General features: G+C 51.5%; 2 protein-coding genes across 5 annotated transcripts in view; one reads left to right on the forward strand and one right to left on the reverse strand.

Moving 5' to 3' along the window:
• The first annotated feature begins 5 nt into the window (after positions 1 to 5).
• Positions 6 to 7,563, forward strand: TRAFD1 (TRAF-type zinc finger domain containing 1). The gene is made up of 11 exons (XM_015644087.3): positions 6 to 339; positions 1,657 to 1,792; positions 1,864 to 1,917; positions 2,976 to 3,231; positions 3,989 to 4,252; positions 4,635 to 4,708; positions 4,883 to 5,098; positions 5,875 to 6,001; positions 6,208 to 6,499; positions 6,892 to 6,964; positions 7,081 to 7,563. The coding sequence occupies exons 1-11, from the start codon at positions 290 to 292 to the stop codon at positions 7,120 to 7,122; spliced, it is 1,584 nt and encodes a 527-aa protein (XP_015499573.1). The 5' UTR covers positions 6 to 289; the 3' UTR covers positions 7,123 to 7,563.
• Positions 7,564 to 8,328: 765 nt separating this feature from the next.
• HECTD4 (HECT domain E3 ubiquitin protein ligase 4) overlaps positions 8,329 to 19,023 on the reverse strand; it is a 64,362-nt gene continuing 53,667 nt past the window's right edge. For 3 of the 4 annotated variants that reach the window (XM_015644084.3, XM_015644083.2, XM_015644085.3), the window contains exons 65-76: positions 18,691 to 18,797; positions 17,788 to 17,911; positions 16,816 to 17,006; positions 16,179 to 16,325; positions 15,155 to 15,274; positions 14,885 to 15,040; positions 14,076 to 14,179; positions 13,020 to 13,241; positions 12,500 to 12,666; positions 11,922 to 12,117; positions 11,407 to 11,629; positions 8,329 to 10,931 (exon numbers count right to left, since the gene is read on the reverse strand). In XM_015644084.3, coding sequence (XP_015499570.1) covers positions 10,795 to 10,931; positions 11,407 to 11,629; positions 11,922 to 12,117; positions 12,500 to 12,666; positions 13,020 to 13,241; positions 14,076 to 14,179; positions 14,885 to 15,040; positions 15,155 to 15,274; positions 16,179 to 16,325; positions 16,816 to 17,006; positions 17,788 to 17,911; positions 18,691 to 18,797 — 1,894 coding nt within the window. In that variant the 3' untranslated portion in view covers positions 8,329 to 10,794. The remainder of the gene's footprint in view (positions 10,932 to 11,406; positions 11,630 to 11,921; positions 12,118 to 12,499; positions 12,667 to 13,019; positions 13,242 to 14,075; positions 14,180 to 14,884; positions 15,041 to 15,154; positions 15,275 to 16,178; positions 16,326 to 16,815; positions 17,007 to 17,787; positions 17,912 to 18,690; positions 18,798 to 19,023) is intronic. The other variant, XM_015644086.3, reaches the window with a different exon arrangement.

Consider the following 19,023-nt stretch of genomic DNA (forward strand, 5'->3'; position numbering starts at 1 on the left):
CGGGCCGGCGGGGCGGGGCCGGCGCGGGCAGCGGGACACGGCGGGCACCCGCAGCGACACCGCCACCGACCTCAGCTGACCCGGGACACCGGCACCCGTCCGGGCCTCCGCACCGGAGATCGCCACCCGGCACCTTCAACCGAGACTCGCCAGGCCGGGGGAGCCCGCACCGGCACCCCCCCCACCGATCCCCGCAGGGCCGCGCGTTCTCTGGTGCCTCCCGGCGCTGCTCCCGCCGGGCCCGGAGCTCGGGGCTGTGAGGGAAGCGGGCCCGGCACTGCACGGAGCCATGGCCATCGCCGCCGTGCCCGCGGCCGAGTCCCGGCTCTGCGGCAACTGGTAAGGCCGGGCCGGGGCCGGTGAGGGCCAGGCCGGGGCCAGGGGTCGCTGAGGGCCGGGGTCGCTGAGGGCCGGGGTCGCTGAGGGCTGGACTCGCTGTGTCCGAGCCCACCCCGCCGGTACATCGGGGCACAGCTCCTTGGGATGCTGTGAAATACCGGAGACGACCGGACGGCCTTTCTGTAAGCGTTTGTGCGTCAGATTTCCCTTCTTAGTAGGGGACTAAACAGAAACCGAAATCGGATCAAAAGCCAGGCTCGGTTTTCAGTGAGATCCGCACAAAGTACACGATCTCAAGTTTTTCTTCAGCAGTTCCGTGGCTCAGGAGCAGAAATATAAAAATAGGATCGGTAGGCAGTGTTGTTGCGGAAGTTTTTCTCTTTGATTACACCTCTCTGCAGAGCCCCAGCGTTGGTAATCCAGTGGCTGGTAAGGAGTCACAAATTTTCTCTCGAATACAAGCAGCTAAAATTAACTTTTTTTTGTAGTTGTTTTTCCCCAAGAGACATCAGAATCCAGACAGCTTCTTGCAACACCAGCCTGCTTTGTTTGGTCTGCACAGTTCAGTCTCTGCTGTTGGGCTTTGTTGCTTTGCCAGGCTTTTGGCTGGCTGGGATCTGGCAGGGGAGAGAGCTGAACAGCTGTGGGTTTTAGCAAACAAAGGGTTATAAATTAATGTAGGTGTTTTCAAGGTGGATTTCTTGGAAAAAGCATGATCCATGTAGAAATGATGCTGCCTGTTTGAGGCAGGAGTAAGGACTGAGCTCCAGGTGCCTCAGTTCCTATTGTGTTTGGTTTCAAGACAGAAAATGAGCATCTTAGAAATGAGGTGAGTTGGAGCAGCGTTGTTACTGCTGTGGAAGGTGTCCCTGTGAGCTTTAAGGTCCCTTCTCACCCAAACCATTCCATGGTTCCATTATCCTGGAACAGGATCTGTCAGGTATAAAAAATATGGGTTTGACTGCTTTCCAAAGCACTGTTTGTTTGACCTCTCAGAGCCAAGTTATTTTCAGGGGGAAACTTATCTTCTCAGACTAATTTATTAACTTGAAACCTGGCAATAACTTGTTTGTGCTGCAAGATTTGCTTTTCACATAAGGAAATAAATCCATCTGGATATTATCTTAATGCAATGTGACTTTTGCGTGTTAAATACATTAATATCCACCTGTGCTGGAACCTTGAGGCCTGGCTGGGCTCTCTTTAAACCATGAATTCACTGAAATCTTTCTTAGCATTATTTTTTGTTGTGAACAACTGCTTGGATTTGTTGTCGGTGTCAGTTTCTGCTCGGTAACCTCAGCGACTTTCTCACAGCAAAAAGGATATTCCTGCAGTCAATTTTATCATCCACGAAATCCACTGTAAAAGAAACATTGAAATATGCCCCTACTGCAGCGACTCCATCCCAAAGTCTGAGATGAAGAACCACATTGAGTCTGAGCACGTGCAGGTGAGAGACATCTCTGCTCTGAAACCGCTCATTTCTGTGGTGATTAATCTAACGAGCTCTGCTTGCTGTAGGTCACCTGCAAGTGTAGGATGAAGATGGAAAACAGCCTCCTGAAGGATCACGAGGTTGGTGGATTTTATAGTGTTGAACCCTTGGGGGATGCTGTGGTGTTCCACTGATTCCAGAGCCTTTCTGTCAGGCAACACCTGGATTCCAGCCTGGGGCTTGTGCATCCTTGTGTTGAGTGATGCTTCCTGAACTCACAGCCTCTGGGAGAAGGGATTGGAAACTGCCTTAAAGTCCTGGAGCCACTCAGGGCTTCTTATCAATGGGTTATCTGTGAAAATTGGTGGTTTTTTTTTTGTCCTTGTCAGTTGTAAAATAGCTATCTAAAATATGATTGACTTGACTTTTTTGCATTCCTTTACTGTTTCATGTTTCTGCTGGAGCCACTATGTGACTTTTAATAACTCAATCTGTCCAAACAGACTTTAAAAATAGCCTGTAAAATAAACTAAAATAGGCCAGAGTGGGATTTTCTGAGTTCTGAATCCAGTTGGCTGCTGTCACAGACAATCTTGTTATAAATGTCATCCCTTCCCTCCCTGTGGGCTCCTTTAGAGACAGCTCTGGAACTGCCACCTCAGCCTGCTGATCGCTGAGGGAAAAAGGATTTTCTTTGGAAATCTGTCCAGTTCTAAACCCTGGGAGCAGCTAATCCTGTCTGTGTGTGCGTGGTGCTTTTGGATTGTAAAGCAAACGGTGATGTTTTATTAGTGCAGGTTGTTTATTAATGCAGCATCTGCAAATATCACATATTTTATCTATTTTTAACCCCTTTTGAAGGGCACCTCACCCGTTGTTCAATGTGGGCGTGTCCAAGCAGCTCTTGGTGAGCAGTAAATGAGCTGTAAGTCCATTCCCTAAAAACCAGTGTGGATTTCAGCTGTGCTCATGGAATGCAGCTGGATTTTGGGTTGTGTCTAAAACCCAAATCAGATTTAAAATCACATCCTGAGTGAGGAGCTTTAGCTGCCAACTCCACCACGTCGTTGTTGCCTTCCCACGTTGTGGCTTACTCCAGGTTATTCCTTTGGATGTGGCTGAGGACACAAGAGAGAGCTCCAAAGCTGAGAAAGCTCAGTGTTCCACACGGGAAGAGTAACCCTATGTGTTTTCCCAGGCGTCCTCGTGCCCGCTGCGCCCCGTGCTCTGCCAGTTCTGTGACATCCAGCTGGCCTTCAACAAGCTCCAGGAGCACGAGCTCTACTGCGGGGCCAGGACCGAGCCCTGCGGGCGCTGCGGCCGCAACGTCCTGGTCAGGGAGCTCAAGGAGCATCCCCGGCTCTGTGGGACAGAGGAGAAGGTGGACAAGGGCAGCGGGACAGCTCCAGGATTCGGGAATGAGGATGGAGGCGTGAGGAGCCAGCAGGGAGCAGGTACTGGGGGTGGGCTTGGGAAGAGACAGAGAGGGGGGAAAGGAGATTTAGAGCTGCTCTGGGACTCAGCTCCAGGGACAGAACCCTTAAAGGATAGAACTACACAGAACCCTTAGTAGACAAAACCCCAGGGGCAGAACCACACACACAGAACCCTTGGGGGATACAGCCTCAGGGACAGACCCTTAAAGGACAAAATCCCAGAGACAGAACCCTTAAGGGACACAGCTCCAGGGACAGAACCCTTAAAGATAGAATCTTAAGGGACAGAACCCCTAAGGATGAGACCCTTAAGGGAACAGCACAAATCAAAAGCTTTTTTGAAGAAATCAAAAGTGAGAAAAAGTGGACAAAGGAAGAAGAACTGGCTGCTCATCTTGCAGCTGGTCCAGGTGTGAGGTTTTGTGATTCCTTTTTGTGAAAATACAGGATAGTGAATGCTCCAGAGGCTGGGAATGTTTACCCATGGGATGAGGTGTAAGCCAGGAGTGCTGAGGTGCCTGGCATAAAAGTCCAGTTGCTTCCTTTTTTTTTTTTTTTTTTTTTGTCTCAAAGTACTTGTCTTAAAAATGAAACTGGAATTGTTTCCTGCCTGTATTTTGGGCCATGATTTTTCTCCATCCTCCTGGAACTGGTAGAGGTGCTCTTGGCACCTCTGAACTCCAGGAGAGTCCACATGTGGAACCCTGGGGCTGAGTCTGATGTCCAGAGGGCCCAGTTGATGTTCTCCCAAGTTTACAGTATTTCTCTTTTGAAGGGGATGAGCTAGAGAGACCTGAAGTCCTTCATTCCCAACTTCCTGAGGACTGGGATGGTGACCTGGACTATGTGCTGGCTCTCAGCCTGCAAAGTGAGAATAATCCTCACCATAATACTGCAGCTGATGATCCCAGGGATTTCTGGGAATACGACTACACCAAAGAGCCTGGACAATCTGCCCATGGTGATGGAACTGACCTGTGCAACATCATCTCCTGTGACTCTCCAGAGTCCTTTAGCACATCAAACCACAGCAAAATAGGTATAAACACTGTTGTGGTGGGATTTATCCTTAAATTTGAGGGGAAGGGAAAAGGAAAAATTGAATTGGGAATGTTAAAGATTATGTAAGCTTTTTAAAAGGTCAAAATCAGTCATTCTGAGGCTCCTAAAGCAAAGCAGCAAGTGAAGAGATAAAAGCTTATTAAAAGTAGTGGGTCTCTGACCTTGGTGTACGGTGGGAGCCTGGGGGGGAACAAGGTGCTCGTGGAAGTAAAAATGGTGGGAAGGAGGATCTGGGGGAAACCTGGAGTGCAGCTTGTTCTGAGAGGAGAAATGGCACTAAAGGGTTTAATGATGCAGCAGGAGGTGTCTTCACCAGGCTCCACAGAGGATGTAATCCTTAATCCTTCCTTCTCTTGCAGATGAGGAGATGATCATGTTGCCCTGCGAGTTCTGCGAGGAGCTGTGTCCTGCTGAAGATCTGATCCTTCACCAGGTCTGGGACTTCCCTGTGTCTTGGGGTTTGCAGTGAAGACTTTTCTGTGGCTGTCACTGAAAAGGGTGTGGGTGACATTGAGAGAACTCTGGCATTTGGGTCTTTGCCAAGGAAAATGGTTTTCAATGCCCACCTGGCTCGTCAGGTGATTTTTCTGTGTTGTTTGTGTAACAGACAGGGTGTAACCCAGCAAGTGCCTTTGCCTCGTTCAGTAAGAGAAGTTCTTCTCCAATTCCATGGGAGTACGGTGGTCTGCGAGCTGGGAGGTCCAACAGCCACAGGAGTGTCCCTTCATCCCAGCCCAAAACTGTCCAGGCAGAAGGAGACCTCATGATTCCGTGTGAATTCTGTGGCATCCAGCTGGAAGAGGAGATTCTCTTTCATCACCAGGTACTGAACAGGACAGGATCTGTTGGGCCACATCCCATCGTGTGGCACGTTTCAGGAGTTCAGGGAAATGTCCACACAAAGCTCTGTGAAGGGTTGTGCCACACACTGAGGCTCCTCCTGAAAAGTACTGGATTAATTTGAAAGCTCTTGTCATGAAACTAAACAAAAGGGCCTGAAGTTGCACAATCAGAATGTTTGAGTCATGCAGAAAATGAAGTTGAGCCCTGGGTGAGTCAGCTGAGGAGAGAAAGGAACACAAGGGAAAACTGGGTGGGAGGGGAAGCCCTGGGAGTGCTGTGCCCAGGGAAGAGTCCTGTGGGATCTGCTGCTGTTACAGACAAGATGGGAGAGTGCTGAGCTCACCCATTCTCTGTGTCACGGTTCATTCACGTTCTTAGTCCAACAAACTGCTGGAGCTGGCGTTGGGTTGGCTGTTCTGGGCCTCTCCTGTCCTGGGGGACAGCAAAATCAGTGTTCTGGGAATGAGCTCAGAGCTTATCCCAGAATGGTTTGGGTTGGAAGGGATGTTGAAGCCCATCCCACCCCCAGCCATGGCCAGGGACACCTTCCAGTGGCCCAGGTTGCTCCAGTCCAACATGACAGGGGGATGTAACTGGATGAGCTTTAGGACTGCTCTCCACCTAAACCATGCTGGGATTCCGTAATAACAATTCCCTACTCACCTTGATGTCCCCAAGCGCTGCTGCTCCAGTGTTTCCCCAGGAATTTTCACCCGGGTGAGCTTCACTTGACCAGCACTGTGTGTTCTGCTGCAGCACCACTGCGACCTGCGCCCTGCCAGCCCCACAGGTGACGTTCCAGCTCGGGAGCTGCCGGCTCCTCAGCCCCACGGGGACGGATGGGAATCGCCGGAGCCGGCTCGGCGGCGGATCCGGCACCAAGGTGTGGGCAGAGCACAGCCTGAGCTCCCCTGTGCTTGCACTGAGGCCGTGCTGTTACCCTGCTGCTTCTCAAAAATCTTCCATCCTGTGCTCTTGCTCTGGGGTTAGGGAGGGAGGATTAAATCCCTGGAACTGTGTCCCTGGGGATGGACAGGGGTTGTTCCTGATGCTGAAGTTGCTGTTAAGCTCCACGTGCTGTCCCTGCAGGAGATGTGGCTCCTTGGCACGCAGAAGGCTTTGGGAAGCTGGGGCTGTGCCCTGCTGCAGGGAGCAGGCTGAGGACGGAGGTGGCCAAGGCCGGGAACGCGGCGTTGTCCCCTCCAGGGAGAGCCGGGGACGCTCCGGGCACACGGGGGAAGCCCGGGAGGGGGAGTGGCAGCGAGGGGACACCGAAGGACAGAGGTGACTCTGGGACAGCACCCCGGGCAAGACCTGCTCAGCACTTGCAGGCAGAAACCTTCACTTCCAGCTCCTCCAGAGCTGCTCCAGCCCAGCCAAGGTAACACCTTTGTCTTCTGGTCCATTCCACTTCTTACGGTGCAAATCTGGATCCCCTTGGCTTTGCCTGCAGCTAAAAAGGGTTTTCAAAGGCTTTCAGATTCACCCAGTTGAATTTGGCTGGTGTTTGTCTGAGTTTCAAACAACAAATTTAGGTTTTTACCTTGAGATAGAACAGACCCACTGGTCACTGGGATAAAACATAGGATAAGGCCTCATTACCTGTCCATGGGAGTGCTCTGCTCTCACCTGGGCCCTGAACAGGAGCTGGTTCTGTCTGGGCCGGGGTCAGAGGAGGCACAAGGAGGCAGAGGCTCCCTGCTGTGTTGCCCTGTGTTTATCCACAGGGGTGGCTTTGCCTCCTCTGAAGGTGTCATTGTCCCTGTCCTGCAGCTCCGGTGCCATGGGAGGAAGGAGCCTGGGGCTGGCAGGCGGGAGCAGCGGCCTCCGGCGCCGGAGCTCCAAGGTGAGGCTGCAGGGGCAGCTCCTGCTGCTTCTGCCAGGACAAGGAGCTGCTTTTCCCAGCCCTCCCTTATGAACTCGTATTGGAAAACAGCGTTTTTCTTTTCCCCCTCCCCTAAGGCGAAAGCGCAGGGCCCAGCAGCCGGACACCCGGAGGAGTGAGCCCGTGGAGCGCCCGGCCCTGGTCCCAGGCTCTGCCGGACTCGTCGGTCCAAGCGCAAGCAAATTCTGACATTGAGCTTCAGTTTTTAGGCAGTGACCATTTTCTAAATCTCTCTTTTTAATCTGTGAGAGCAAAGTTCAGGTTTTTATGTTTCTGATGGCCTCAAGCACCACCCCCAAGGCATCAAATTGAGTCTCACCTTGGGCCCCACCTGAGTTCTGTGTCCGTGTGGGCTCCTTGTGCTGCTCTGCGATGGGATTTGTGCCACCCCGAGCTCTGGGTGTGTCCTGGCCTGGAATGTTCTGGCACAGCCGGTGCTCCAGACCTGTCCCTCACACAGCAGGGTGAGGGTTGGGGCTCCAAGGCTCCTCAGTGCTGCATTTTCAAGTTAAAAGCTTTTCAAGTTCCTTGGAATAAAATTTCTCTGATGCTGTCCCAAACGGTTGTGTGGTGGCCTCTGTCCCCTGGGGTGACACAGGACCACAGCCCCTGGCTCCCCTCCTTGGGAGGATCCATTCCCTGCCGTTATTCCCTGCCCTGCCTTCTGTTACTGTTGGAATCCCTGGGATTTTGGGAAGCGGAGCAGGCTCTGTGAGCATCAGCCTCATTAAGGAGGTGCAGCAGATGGCACTGGCAGGGCTAATTGGGCACTCCTGGGGCAGGGTCGTTACCCAGGCCTTGTCTCAGGTGCCAGCTCCATCCCACTGGAACAGCCAGAGCCCAGCCGTGGCTGGAGGAACTTCCTCCTAAAATAAAGACATTTTACAGATGCTCCCACCAAATGTGTTTATTTAGACAAGAGAAGAAGAAGAAAGGTATTTAAAAACAGGGGGACACCAAACCTCTGTTCTTCCCATTCCTGGGGCGAAGGGCTGTGGGAAGCTCAGGGAATGGGAACTGGTCCCTGAGGTTTGGGATGGTAACAGGGTGCCATGGGTCACAAATCATTAAATATGACAAATAATTAATGACTGAGATGGCAGAGCCTGTGCTGTGCCTCAGGCACAAGGGAAATCCCAGAGGAACAAACTCAGCTTCCCTTTGGTACAAAATCCTTAAGTTTTGTTCCAAGTACACAAAAACAACCCAGATTTCAAGAGAGAAGCTGCAGCTCCCTTTCTCCCCCTTCTCCTCCCCTGGCTCAGGCAGCTCCAGCAGCAGATCCCATTCCCTGCAGCCCCAAAGAAGGACACAAACAGCTCCAGGGATGTTAAGAATCTCCTTTATGCAGGTGTACACTCGATGGCCAAGAGCACTTACAGGTTAATGCCGTGTATGGAACCGAGATGGACACACACCAAGCTAGAACTAATACCCAGCTCCAGAGTTTTTCCATTGTTTAGTATAATTTTACATTCTGAATGAATATATATTAAAAAAAATAATAATAATCATCACAAACCAATCTTTGCTTCGACAAACAAGCCTAGTACAGACAATGTCAAGTTCATTTAAAGCACGAGGAATTAAGGATGATTAGAAAAGCTTTAATTAAAAGGCCATTTGAGCCACAGCTGAGGTGCTGCAGCACTTCCTTCCCAGGAGCATGGAATTAAAATAAAAAAAAAAAACAAAAAAACCCCAAAAAACTCCCACAATTCCTCTTGTGGGGGCTCATCCTGTTCTCCAGAACAAACCAAAGTCGATGGAAGTTGGTTATCGGTGCGACATTTGTCCTGTAGAAGAAGCTTCATTTACACCCCCAGGTGCAAACGGCAGCGACGAGAAGTTCGTTATTTGTAATCATAAATAATTAACTGTAATAAATACGGATCAAGTAACGTTCCAGCACGCGCCCGGGGCCGGGTGCAGGTGCGCTCCACTCGGATGCGCTTCCCAAAGGAGCGCACGCACAGTAGCAGCAGTTTCTTACTCACAGCTGGAACTGGAGCCTTGGGAACCGCTGGCACACGGAGCCCTCCAGGATGGCCCCTCGGAGCTCTGGGGCTGGAGCCCAGAGAGAGCCCAGAGAGAGCCCAGAGAGAGCCCAGGCCGGGCCACAGCTGTGCCGTGGAATCCAGCCGGCGTTGCCCACGTCTCCAGCCTGGGAACGCGCGTCCCGACGGGAACAAACCGGCTCCGAGCCGCCCCCTTCGGTCTTTGTAAACTCCAGGTGTTCCCGCTTGCTCCGAGTGGTTTCTGGGCTACATAAACGCTTCTACCAGGAAATGGACGAGATTGGAGAGTAAATATTCTTCCTACATGGATCTGTTCCCTGGACAGGGCAATATGCACGGGGAGGGTAACAGCTTCCTAACCACGGGGTTGGGAGACTCCGGATGCCGACGACTACCTACGACTGCTGCACACACATTCCCATTCCCACTCGCTCATCCAGGAACAAGGACACCCATCCCAAACTCACACCGCCTCTCCCGCATCCCACGCACTCAGCGTTCCCACTATTCACAATAATGTACAATAAATACATCTGGGATTCCCGGGAGCTGCTCCACGGGACACCGAGCTGAAGGTTCGGTCACCTCCCGGGCAGCACCGACCGATTCCGGGATGGTCTCTTCCTCAGAACTCAGGATCCAAGGGATCAGCAAAGCTGGAACGTCCCAGAAATCCTGGTGAGGGATGAGACACCTGTGGAGGGGCCGCTCTGAACCACCCAGAACATTCCACAGAACACCAGGGAAACGTGGAGCTGTTCCTGCTCTGCAGTCGGCTCCCAGCTTTCCACACAAAACAGGAACTTTTCCAACGGGTGACTTCCTCCTCCTGCCAGGTGTCAGAGGTTTTTAGGATAATTTGCTCTTGGATCAAAGATTTTTGAGTACAAAAAACGAGTTGCAGGTGTTTGAGCACCCCCTGGTTGTTCTGAGAGCTCACTGGGAAATGGGATAAAGTCCCGGATTTTCGGGATGGACTGTGGTATCTTACACCCTTTGGAGAGAAGCTGTTTTGTTCTGCTTGTGTTTTAATTACAATAAATTATTTTGTTGCTAAGCAAAGCAGACATTCAAGAACATCTAGGGCAGGAACCCAATGGACTCACAGCCCTTTCACTGTTCTTTTGGAAATTTTCCCAAAAGTGTTGAGCTGAACCCCCCAGTTCCCTGTGGCAGCCCCCGTGTGCTTGGTCAGAGTTTAAAAAAATTTCAAGGAAAAGTGGTGGAAAGGTGGAAAAGCAGTTTGGCAGCAAAATTCCTGCTTCAAACCTCAAGCAAGTGCCACAAATCCCACCTGTGCTCTGCTCCTGCCCACGCAGTGATTCCCTCCCCACACCCAAAACTGGCATTTTTGTACTCAAAAACCTCTTGGGGGAGAGCGATCCACGAGCCTTCCCCCACCAAGGGCTCCCGGCCTCGGAATGCCCTCCCTGCCAGCGGTGTTTGCACGGGGCAGACCGCTGTGGATTACAAAATTAGAAATGTACAGGTGGAAAGGTTTTTTTTTTTCCCCCCAAATTAAATTATACATAAACCGGTCTTTACTAAACTATCCTACAAATATTCCACAAACAAGGCAACAAAAAGAACCAGTCCACCACAAAGTCTACGAATACAAAACGGAAGTCGTCTTCCGGGAATTACTGTAACAGGAAGGAAGGTTCTGGAAATAAATTATCCCCCAGCTCATCCCACGGGAGGCGCTGGATGGGAACTGAAGGGGTTCCACTGGGCAGAGTCACGGAGTCACCTCCAGGCGTTCCCTGCTCCTGCTCAGCCGCTGAGCGGATCCTCCCGGTAGTGGATGGCGTAGCGGAGCTTTTCCAGCATGATGTCCAGCGAGGAATACTGCGGGAGCTTGATCATGAACATGCACGTCTCCACTCGGATGTACCGCGAATCCGGGGAACCTGCGCGACAGCCAGGGCTTAAAACTCAACCCAACGCTTCCCGTCCTGAGGGGACCCAAAATCCAATCCCTGCCTCTTGGGGGTCTTTTCAGTCGGAAATATTGGCAATGTGACAATATTTTTCCAATAGTTTAATGATTTTAAAAGTGTTTTAGACAAATAGCGAAAGTCTCTCTGCATCTGTGCAGGGCTAAGTTTTAATTGTGGAATCCCACAACAGTTTGGGTTGGAAGGGATCCTACAGCTCATCCAGTTCCACTCTCCCACCATGGGCAGGGAGCCTCCCACTGGATGCAGTTCAAGTTTTACGTGAAATTTCATTTTGACATCATTTAAACCCCAACTCTCTCCTTATTTCCCCTCATAACCCCCTTCCTTCCCCTCTTTGTCAGTGTTCACTAAATCCCAGTGAGAGGGGGGCTGAGGCTGGGACAGAGCTGGGAGCAGAACCAGCTCCTTTCCCTCCGTTCCGTACCTGCGGCGCCGTCGGGGGGAGCGATTTTCATGGGATAGGGGGGGACGTGGGCGGTGTCGGGGCCGCCGTCCTTGCAGGGGCAGGTGAAGGGGATCCTCTCCTGGTTACAGGCAAACTTGATGAACTTGCAGAGCTCCTCCTGCGTGAACATCTCCAGGGCGCTCCAGAAGAACTCGATGTGCTGGTCGGTCTCCATCAGTCCCACCTGGTACATGGTGTGTGCCTGAGGGGACAGGGACATGTGTCCACTGCTGCTCTGCCCCCTCCCCTCAGCAATCGTCCCCACTACACTTCTAAATAAAGAAGTTCAAACTCTTACTTCTCTCTGCACAAACCCCACCCTGTTATTTCCTGAATCCAGTGAAATCTTAATGAACTTCCCTGGGGCCAAGGCAGTGTCCAAGCAGTGTCCCAAGGATGTCCTGGCTGTACCAGAAGCAGAAGATTCTCCCCTCTCCCACCTTCCCATGGGAGGATCCCCCTCTCTGTGTCCCACAGGAGCGTGGCCAAAGCACCTTGAGGAATTCCAGGTTGATGTAGGGAAGGCCACAGGTCCTCAGCTCCATCTCCAGGGGGGTGAGTGTGGTGAGGAGCTGCAGGGGGATGATGGAGCCCAGCCCTGCCCTCACTGCTGTCATGCACTCCGGGGTCTGCAGCTCCCGCATCCGCAGGCTCCGGATGGCGGCTGCGTACACGTCCTTGTTCTCCCACCTGCAGGGCCAGAGATCTGGGATGAGGGAGGAACACCTGGGAGAGCCCTCGAGCCCCACCCCGTGTTTCACATGGAGAGATCCTGATCTGGAATAATCCAGAGTTAGCAATACACACTTTGCATTCCGATGCTTCCCAGTTAATTCTGCTGTCCTCTGCTTTCTCCTCCCACCTGCCCATCCCTCACAACTGGGACCAGCTGCTCCTCTGTCTCTTACAGCGCCAAACAGCCCCAGTAATCCCAAATTCTGCCAACTTCTCACCAAGCAAAGCTTTCCAGATCATTCCAACTTGCTACAAAAGCACCTCTGGAGAGGCCATGCTTGGAGAACGATTCCAGAGATATTTAGTGCCACACCCTGCCTGAAAGGCTGCTCCTTACCCCACAGGGATGTGCCTGCCCCTGGGACACAGCTCCACCTCCTCCCCAGTGAGGCTCAGGTAGGTGAATTTGCAGCAGGGTTTGTTGGGGCAGTCGGGGCTCTCTGTTGCCAGGTGCTGGGAGGCGATTTCGGCACACAGAGCTTCCAGCTCCGTCTCGTCACTGATCTGTCGTGGAACAAGGACAAGGACCTGGTCACCAGCGTGGCACTGTCTCCTCACAGGTGTCCCCACAACAACAGGGACTCACTCCAACACCAAAACCCTGCTGTGGGGGTTCTGGTCTGCCTTAGCAATTCCAGTTAATATTTCAGAAGCCGAAATTCCACCGTGCCCGGCAGCAGGGGACAGTGGGAAACTTCTCCAAGGCAACAGGATGTAAAATCCTGCATCCAAGAGGAATCAACTCATCCCCAACCCTGCTTCCATGAAAACCACCTGGCAGCCACCAGCGAGGGCAGGCAGCAATGTGCTGTGGGGGAATCCGGAGGAAAAGGAGGAAAGAGGGAAAAGGGACCTACATTTTCAAATTTTTTGACGTAGTTGTAGGTGAGGATGTCAGCTTCCTGCAGATCCAGGTCAGGATCCAGGGGCTCTCCCACCAGGGTCTTCCAGAAGGAGGGCAGGAGGTCCAGGGGCAGAGGAACATCGGCTCGGATGGCGATGCCCAGGAGCTGCCCGAAGAAATGGAACAGCTGCTCCTCGGCGTAGGTGATGGGGCTGGGGGTCAGGATGTACTTCCCCTGGGGGGAAAAGAGGGCACACAGGGCAGGATTGACCAGCTGCCCACAGCCTGAGGGGCTGTGTGTTGGCAGGCCTGTGGAAGTGCTCCTGACTGGAACAGGAAGGATCGTGTTCAGTTGGATACCAAAGCATCAGCACAGCAGGAGTCCCTGGACTCCTCATCACCTCCCGATCAAATCAACCCCAGAAAGTTGGTTCCCATTTTGGCAAGTGTTGATCAATGCTCAGAATTTTCTGGACTTGTTACATCAGTTTGATATCCAAGTCCTTCAGTTCTGGGATGTTTCTGAGGCTGGATTTGCAGAGCCAGGTTTGCTACACAGTTGGTTTTTAACTGAGGGAACCGAGTGGTTTCCTACCCTAAGAATATTCCCAGGAAGGAATTACTGAGAATTCTTTGGACCATCAGCTTTATCTTGTTTCTAGAGAACATTTACTGCACAAAATAAGACACTAAATAGCATGGATGGAGCATCTTGGCAACGTGACACATCTTTCTGGTGACATTCCTGGAGTAAGGCCACAGAACAAAAATTGATGGAAATTCACCAGTTTGGGACAGACACAACTGAACCTCCCTCACTCTGAACACTGCCCAGGAGTTTTAACTCTGCTCCATTTTATTGCCTTGGCTCCTTCCCCAAGTTCCTGCTGCACACAAGAGGTGCAACATGGGATTCACCAACTTCCAGCTCTCCCAGGATGTGGGACCTGCTTGGTTTCATGGATCTGAGGCTTCTCTCTGCATCTCTGACCAAATGTGTCCCACTCCCGTTCAAACCCAGCGTTCAAAAAGAGAAAAACCCCTCATTTTTGGCCTTGGGATCTCACACCTTGTTCTTATTGACAGCAGAGCTGGGGCACAGCAGGAGCAGGGAGAGGGAGGAGCTCTGGAGCTCTTTACACACTTGCCAAAGGAAGTGACGGAAAGATCCACCTGGAAAAGAGAGAGGGAGAACAATGAAAATATTCCTTTTTTCCCAGCCAAATTCTCAAGTGCTGCTTTGCTTTCCAGCACGCCAAGAACAGCAGGAATGTTTGCTCCACCAGCTGGCCTGCAAATGGGATTTGGTGCTGCATTAGGAGATGGATGGGGCTGTCCTACAACAATGGAGATGATGCTCCAGGGATCAGCACAGCTGCCGAGCCACAGCCATAACATTTATCTCCTCATAAACACTGTCAGTACCACCACAGCCCTTCAAAAGACAAGAACTCCCCCTGGGAGAAGGCCCCATGGAGCCCTGGCTCAGCTCACTTCCTTTACCCCTCAGACAGGTGACAGGAGCTGTGTTCTGGGCTCTCTGGCTCCACATTCCCCCATGGATCTCCACCAAGGACACAGCCCCCGTGGATTTGGAGAGCAGAAATCCCTTTTCTCTTTGGGATCTGCCTCAACAGCCCATGGAACAGCTCTGCCAAGCTGAACCCCCTCAGCCCACGGTGCAAACACTGAGGAACCACCACCCCAAAGACAGCCAGCACCCAGGGGGATCCCATTCCTTTCCACGCACAAGGGAGTGCTGCTCCTTAAATCCCACCCCAGGCAGGTCCTGCTGCAGAGCTGGGCTGCTCCTGGGGGATGTCACTCGGGCTGTCCCTGTCCCCACACCCCCTGGAGCCCTGTCCCAGGGTCACTCACTGGTGCCATGCACCTCCTCCCCGGTGAAGCGGATGTTGAAGGCGTAGGTGGGGTCCCCCCCGCTGGCCAGTTTGACGCAGAGCTGGGACGAGGGCACACAGCCCAGCTGCCGGGCGGCCTGGCAGAAGTAGGAATTCTCCGAGGAACGGATCTCCCCTGTCCGACACAAAGGGGAAAAATCAACCTGCAGCCTCACAAATCAGCAGCCCAGCTGGGGGAAAGCAGCTCTGGCTTGTTGCAAGGTGACTTGTTGGGAGGAGCTTGCCGTACCTCCCACGATTTCCAGGGGATCCAGGGTGATCTCTGGGGCTGCGTGGTCAGCAGTTCTTTGGACGGTGGCATTGAGCACTCTGTTCATGACAGTGACTTTTGTGTCATAAAAGATCAAACCTGAAGAAACAAACACATTTCAGCAGAGTTAATCTACCCCTGAAATTCTCCGGTGGACAATGGCAGAACAAAAATTTCCCCTTCTTAGGTAGGTAAGACATGGCTAATCTAAATTTTTTTTTAAAAAAAAAATAAAAAATTCATAGAATCACAGAATGGTTTCCATGATTCCACTCATCCAATTCCACCAGGGACACCTTCCATAGTCCAGGTTTCTCCAAGTCCCACCTATTTGCTCCTCATGTTTTCTGGAATAAGTGCACTGATGAACACAATTCCAATGTTCTATAAATAGATCCCAGCAACTCCACCACAATCTCTGTAAATAGGAACACTTTGCCAAATACTTTTCAGCAATCTGAGATGTTTTGACAGTAAAGCTGCAGGCAAGAAATGATAAAAAAATAGGGCTGTGACACTGCCCCAAAAATATATCTAATACCTCATATCTCTGTGAAGAGAAATCTCTGAACATTCCTCACTCCCCCACACTGGTTCAGGAGTGTTTCTTTTCCAGCTGGGCCAATACAAAAACCTCCTTTCACACACTGACACCCCTGGTGAATTCTCTATCTTCCTCTTCTTCATAAAACAAATCTGGGCAATGTAATGACCCAAATCTTGGGTTTTTGGGTGTCTAATGAAAAACACTCTGATGCACTTTTAGTGTTTTCTTGATCTTTCTAATGCTACAACAGCAAAGTTGTGGCCCTTTCACCTGATCTGCTTAACCAACAAAGAATTTTGACTTCTGGATACTCCCAAGAAGGTAAAGACCCACAGACACAGAAGATGGAACAACTCAGTGGTTGTGGTGTCAGGAGGATAATCCCCCTCTCCTTGAAAAGCAAACCAAGAGAGAAGTGGCCTGTGCTCAGTGTCCCCTGCTCAGTGCCCAGCTGACCTTTGGCCTCCTGCAGTAAGGCAGCGATGCTGTTCCCGTACATCTCTGTCTGGCGCAGCTCCACCAGCGGCAGGAAGAAGGTCTCCAGTGTGGTGTTGAGGGACTGCAGCAGGGCAAAGCGCAGCCGCAGGCTCTCCACGGGGACATCTGCGGGGGGAAATTCCTGGTCAGACACAGGAACTGATTCCCCACCTCCTGCAAATGCCAGCAGGTTTGGTCCAGGAGCAACAGAACCCCCTTCCAAAGCAGCCCCTCTGATCCCTGTGCTGAGGGTGCAGGAACAGCCATGATCCCTGACATTCCTTCCTGGATCTTGAGCCCAGAATCCTCCATTATCACTGAATTCTCCTGCTGAAGTGCTTAGAACAGGATTTAAGTGACTAAAATCTGCCCTAAGTCAAGAATGGAAACCCTGCCTGCCTTCCCCTGCAAGCTGAACTCACCAGCTATTTCCTGTTCCAGCTTGGAAAGCAGGGAGCAGCTGCAGTGCATCCCTGACTCTGCCCAAGCGCACCCAAGGAGAAAGAAGAGCCAGACTCAGCACTCCCCTCATCCCACACTGAACCTCCAAAGGAACACCTGGAGCGCTCCCGACTCCTCCCGCGAAAAACCCTCGATGCCAACCATCCCCACATACTCAGGAGACAGGAAATCCTGGGATCTGCTGCGTCAGCCGGGTCCAGGTACACCTCGTGGGGGTGCAGGCGAGCGGGGGTGATGGCCAGGTGGCGGCACAGCCGGTTGATGTACTGCACCAGGGCCACGTCCATCTCCAGGCTCCACTTGCGCGACGCCTTCTGCGCGTGCCTGGCGTCGATGCAGGCACACCTGGCAAGGGACAGGGCAGAGCTGCTCACTCACAGCGTGCTGGGCAGCTCCACCTGGAGCACAGCTCCACCTGGGGCACCACAGCTCCACCTGGGGCACCACAGCTCCACCTGGGGCACCACAGCTCCACCTGGGGCACCACAGCTCCACCTGGGGCAGGACCTGCTCTCCACTCCCCTTTCCCTAAGCAGAGCTGTTTCATGACAGGAATCCCAGTGTGAGGCCAAGAGCTGATTCTTCACCTGCTGCTCCTCTCTGGTATTAAATAATTAGGCACAGAGGCACTGCCTATTAAGCTCTCTTAGTGCACTATCTGCTCTGGAGATGATAAAGGACAATTAGCCTGTGGCCTAACATAGGCAGAGAAGGAGAATTCATTTAAGGGATTTTCTTCCTTTACAATATTAAGAAGAAATTTCACAGTTCTGTCTTCTACAGCATTCCTGTGCCACTTAAACAATGACCCAGTGCACAGGCTGGAGAAGGAAACCAGAGACAGACATGGAGCTACAGTTCCCTTCAGGATAATTTATTATACAGTTTGGAAGCTCTAAAGGACACTGTGGCATCTGATTTTGTGGGCACAAGGAATCAGGACCTGCATTTGGACAGCACGTGACTTTTAAAATGCATTTTGAGGAAATAACTGATTTCCCCACAGGCCTTGCAGTCATGGAGGGAAGTGTTAAAGCTTCTTGGATTAGGAACACTTGGGATCAGGTGTTTCAAAGTGAGCAGAGTGAATCAGTGTCACCTGCTCAGAGAGATTTTCCAGCTGTACCTCTCAAAGTGCAGGTCGTAGCCACAGGACAGGATGGCTCTCCACACGCTCCGGATGTCCTGCTTGGAGCGGTCCACCACGAACCGGTGAAACCCATCCAGGGTCAGGTACTTCTCCTCAGGAACTGGCACCAAACACGGACCAGCAAAGAGTTCATCACCTGCCATGAGGTTCTCATCCCCACAGGAGCAGGAGGTGGCTGCTGCAGCTTCCTCCTGCTCTCCCATCCCACCATGGACCCTTTTTTGGGGAGCTCCATCTATCACACCTCGGTCATGTCCTCCTCAGCCATTGGCACCTTCTCACTCCCCTAAGGGGCTCAAATCCCCCACTGTCCCTCTGGAACTCTCCCTCTAACCCGGAACCAACGATCCCTTCTTGGCTGGATGCTGAAATTCTGCTTTTCTGAGCTAACCTGGCACTTCCTACCAGGAAGAGGGGAGTCCAAACCCATCTCTCTTCACTCTTCCACCTGACTAGAGAAAAGTTCTGAGCACAACCCCTGGCATGGCTGTGCTGTCTCCTCCCCAAGTTCTGAGCTGTCTCCATCTTCTTTTTTATCCAATTTTCCACTTGCAACTGAAGAATTTCCCGATATAAATTGAGAAGCACAATTTAAACCCATCTGTTTCAAATCCATAATATCCCAAACCCTCACAACCCCAAAGCCCTGGAACTTCACCCCTTAGGAAGTTTTCTGCATGGTTTACTGACATGCCCTACACACTGCTGGACCCAGACTTACAGACACAAATAAAAGCATTTTAAATCAGCATTTAAAGAAATTAGCTAGACTAGTTAGAAATAAAGACAAACCAAATCTATCATCAAGTCATATAAACATGTCAGTAAAAATAATTATCCTATGATGCAAAATTATAAATAATTCTCTGTAGCTCCTACCTTCCTGTTTCTTTGTGGGAGATTTCTCAGGGTCCTTCTCCTCAGGTTTGCTCTTCTCAGGAGATTTGGGCTTTACAGTGGGTTTCTTCTCACTTAAGGCTGTTCGGCTGAGGGACAAAGTGGGTGTTAGGGCCAAAAGTTTTCCTTAATTTGTGCACAAAATCACAAAATTGTCTGGAAGGACCCTAAAAAGCCCATCCAGTTCCATTCCTGCAATGGGACCTTCCATAGGTTGCTCCAAACCCTGTCCAACCTGATCTGTTGTTTTTTTTTTGGAATAAGTGCACTGGGATAAAACAGTGATGAACAGATGTTCTATAAATAGATCCCAAC

This window comes from Parus major, chromosome 15 (assembly GCF_001522545.3).
Source record: "Parus major isolate Abel chromosome 15, Parus_major1.1, whole genome shotgun sequence".
Classification (NCBI taxonomy): domain Eukaryota; kingdom Metazoa; phylum Chordata; class Aves; order Passeriformes; family Paridae; genus Parus; species Parus major.

Coding starts and splice junctions, on each gene's coding strand:
- TRAFD1 (XM_015644087.3), top strand. CDS start 290: ATGGCCATCGCCGCCGTGCCCGCGGCCGAGTCCCGGCTCTGCGGCAAC. Junction 1,793..1,863: donor TTGAGTCTGAGCACGTGCAG/GTGAGAGACATC, acceptor TGCTTGCTGTAG/GTCACCTGCAAGTGTAGGAT. Junction 4,709..4,882: donor AAGATCTGATCCTTCACCAG/GTCTGGGACTTC, acceptor TTTGTGTAACAG/ACAGGGTGTAACCCAGCAAG.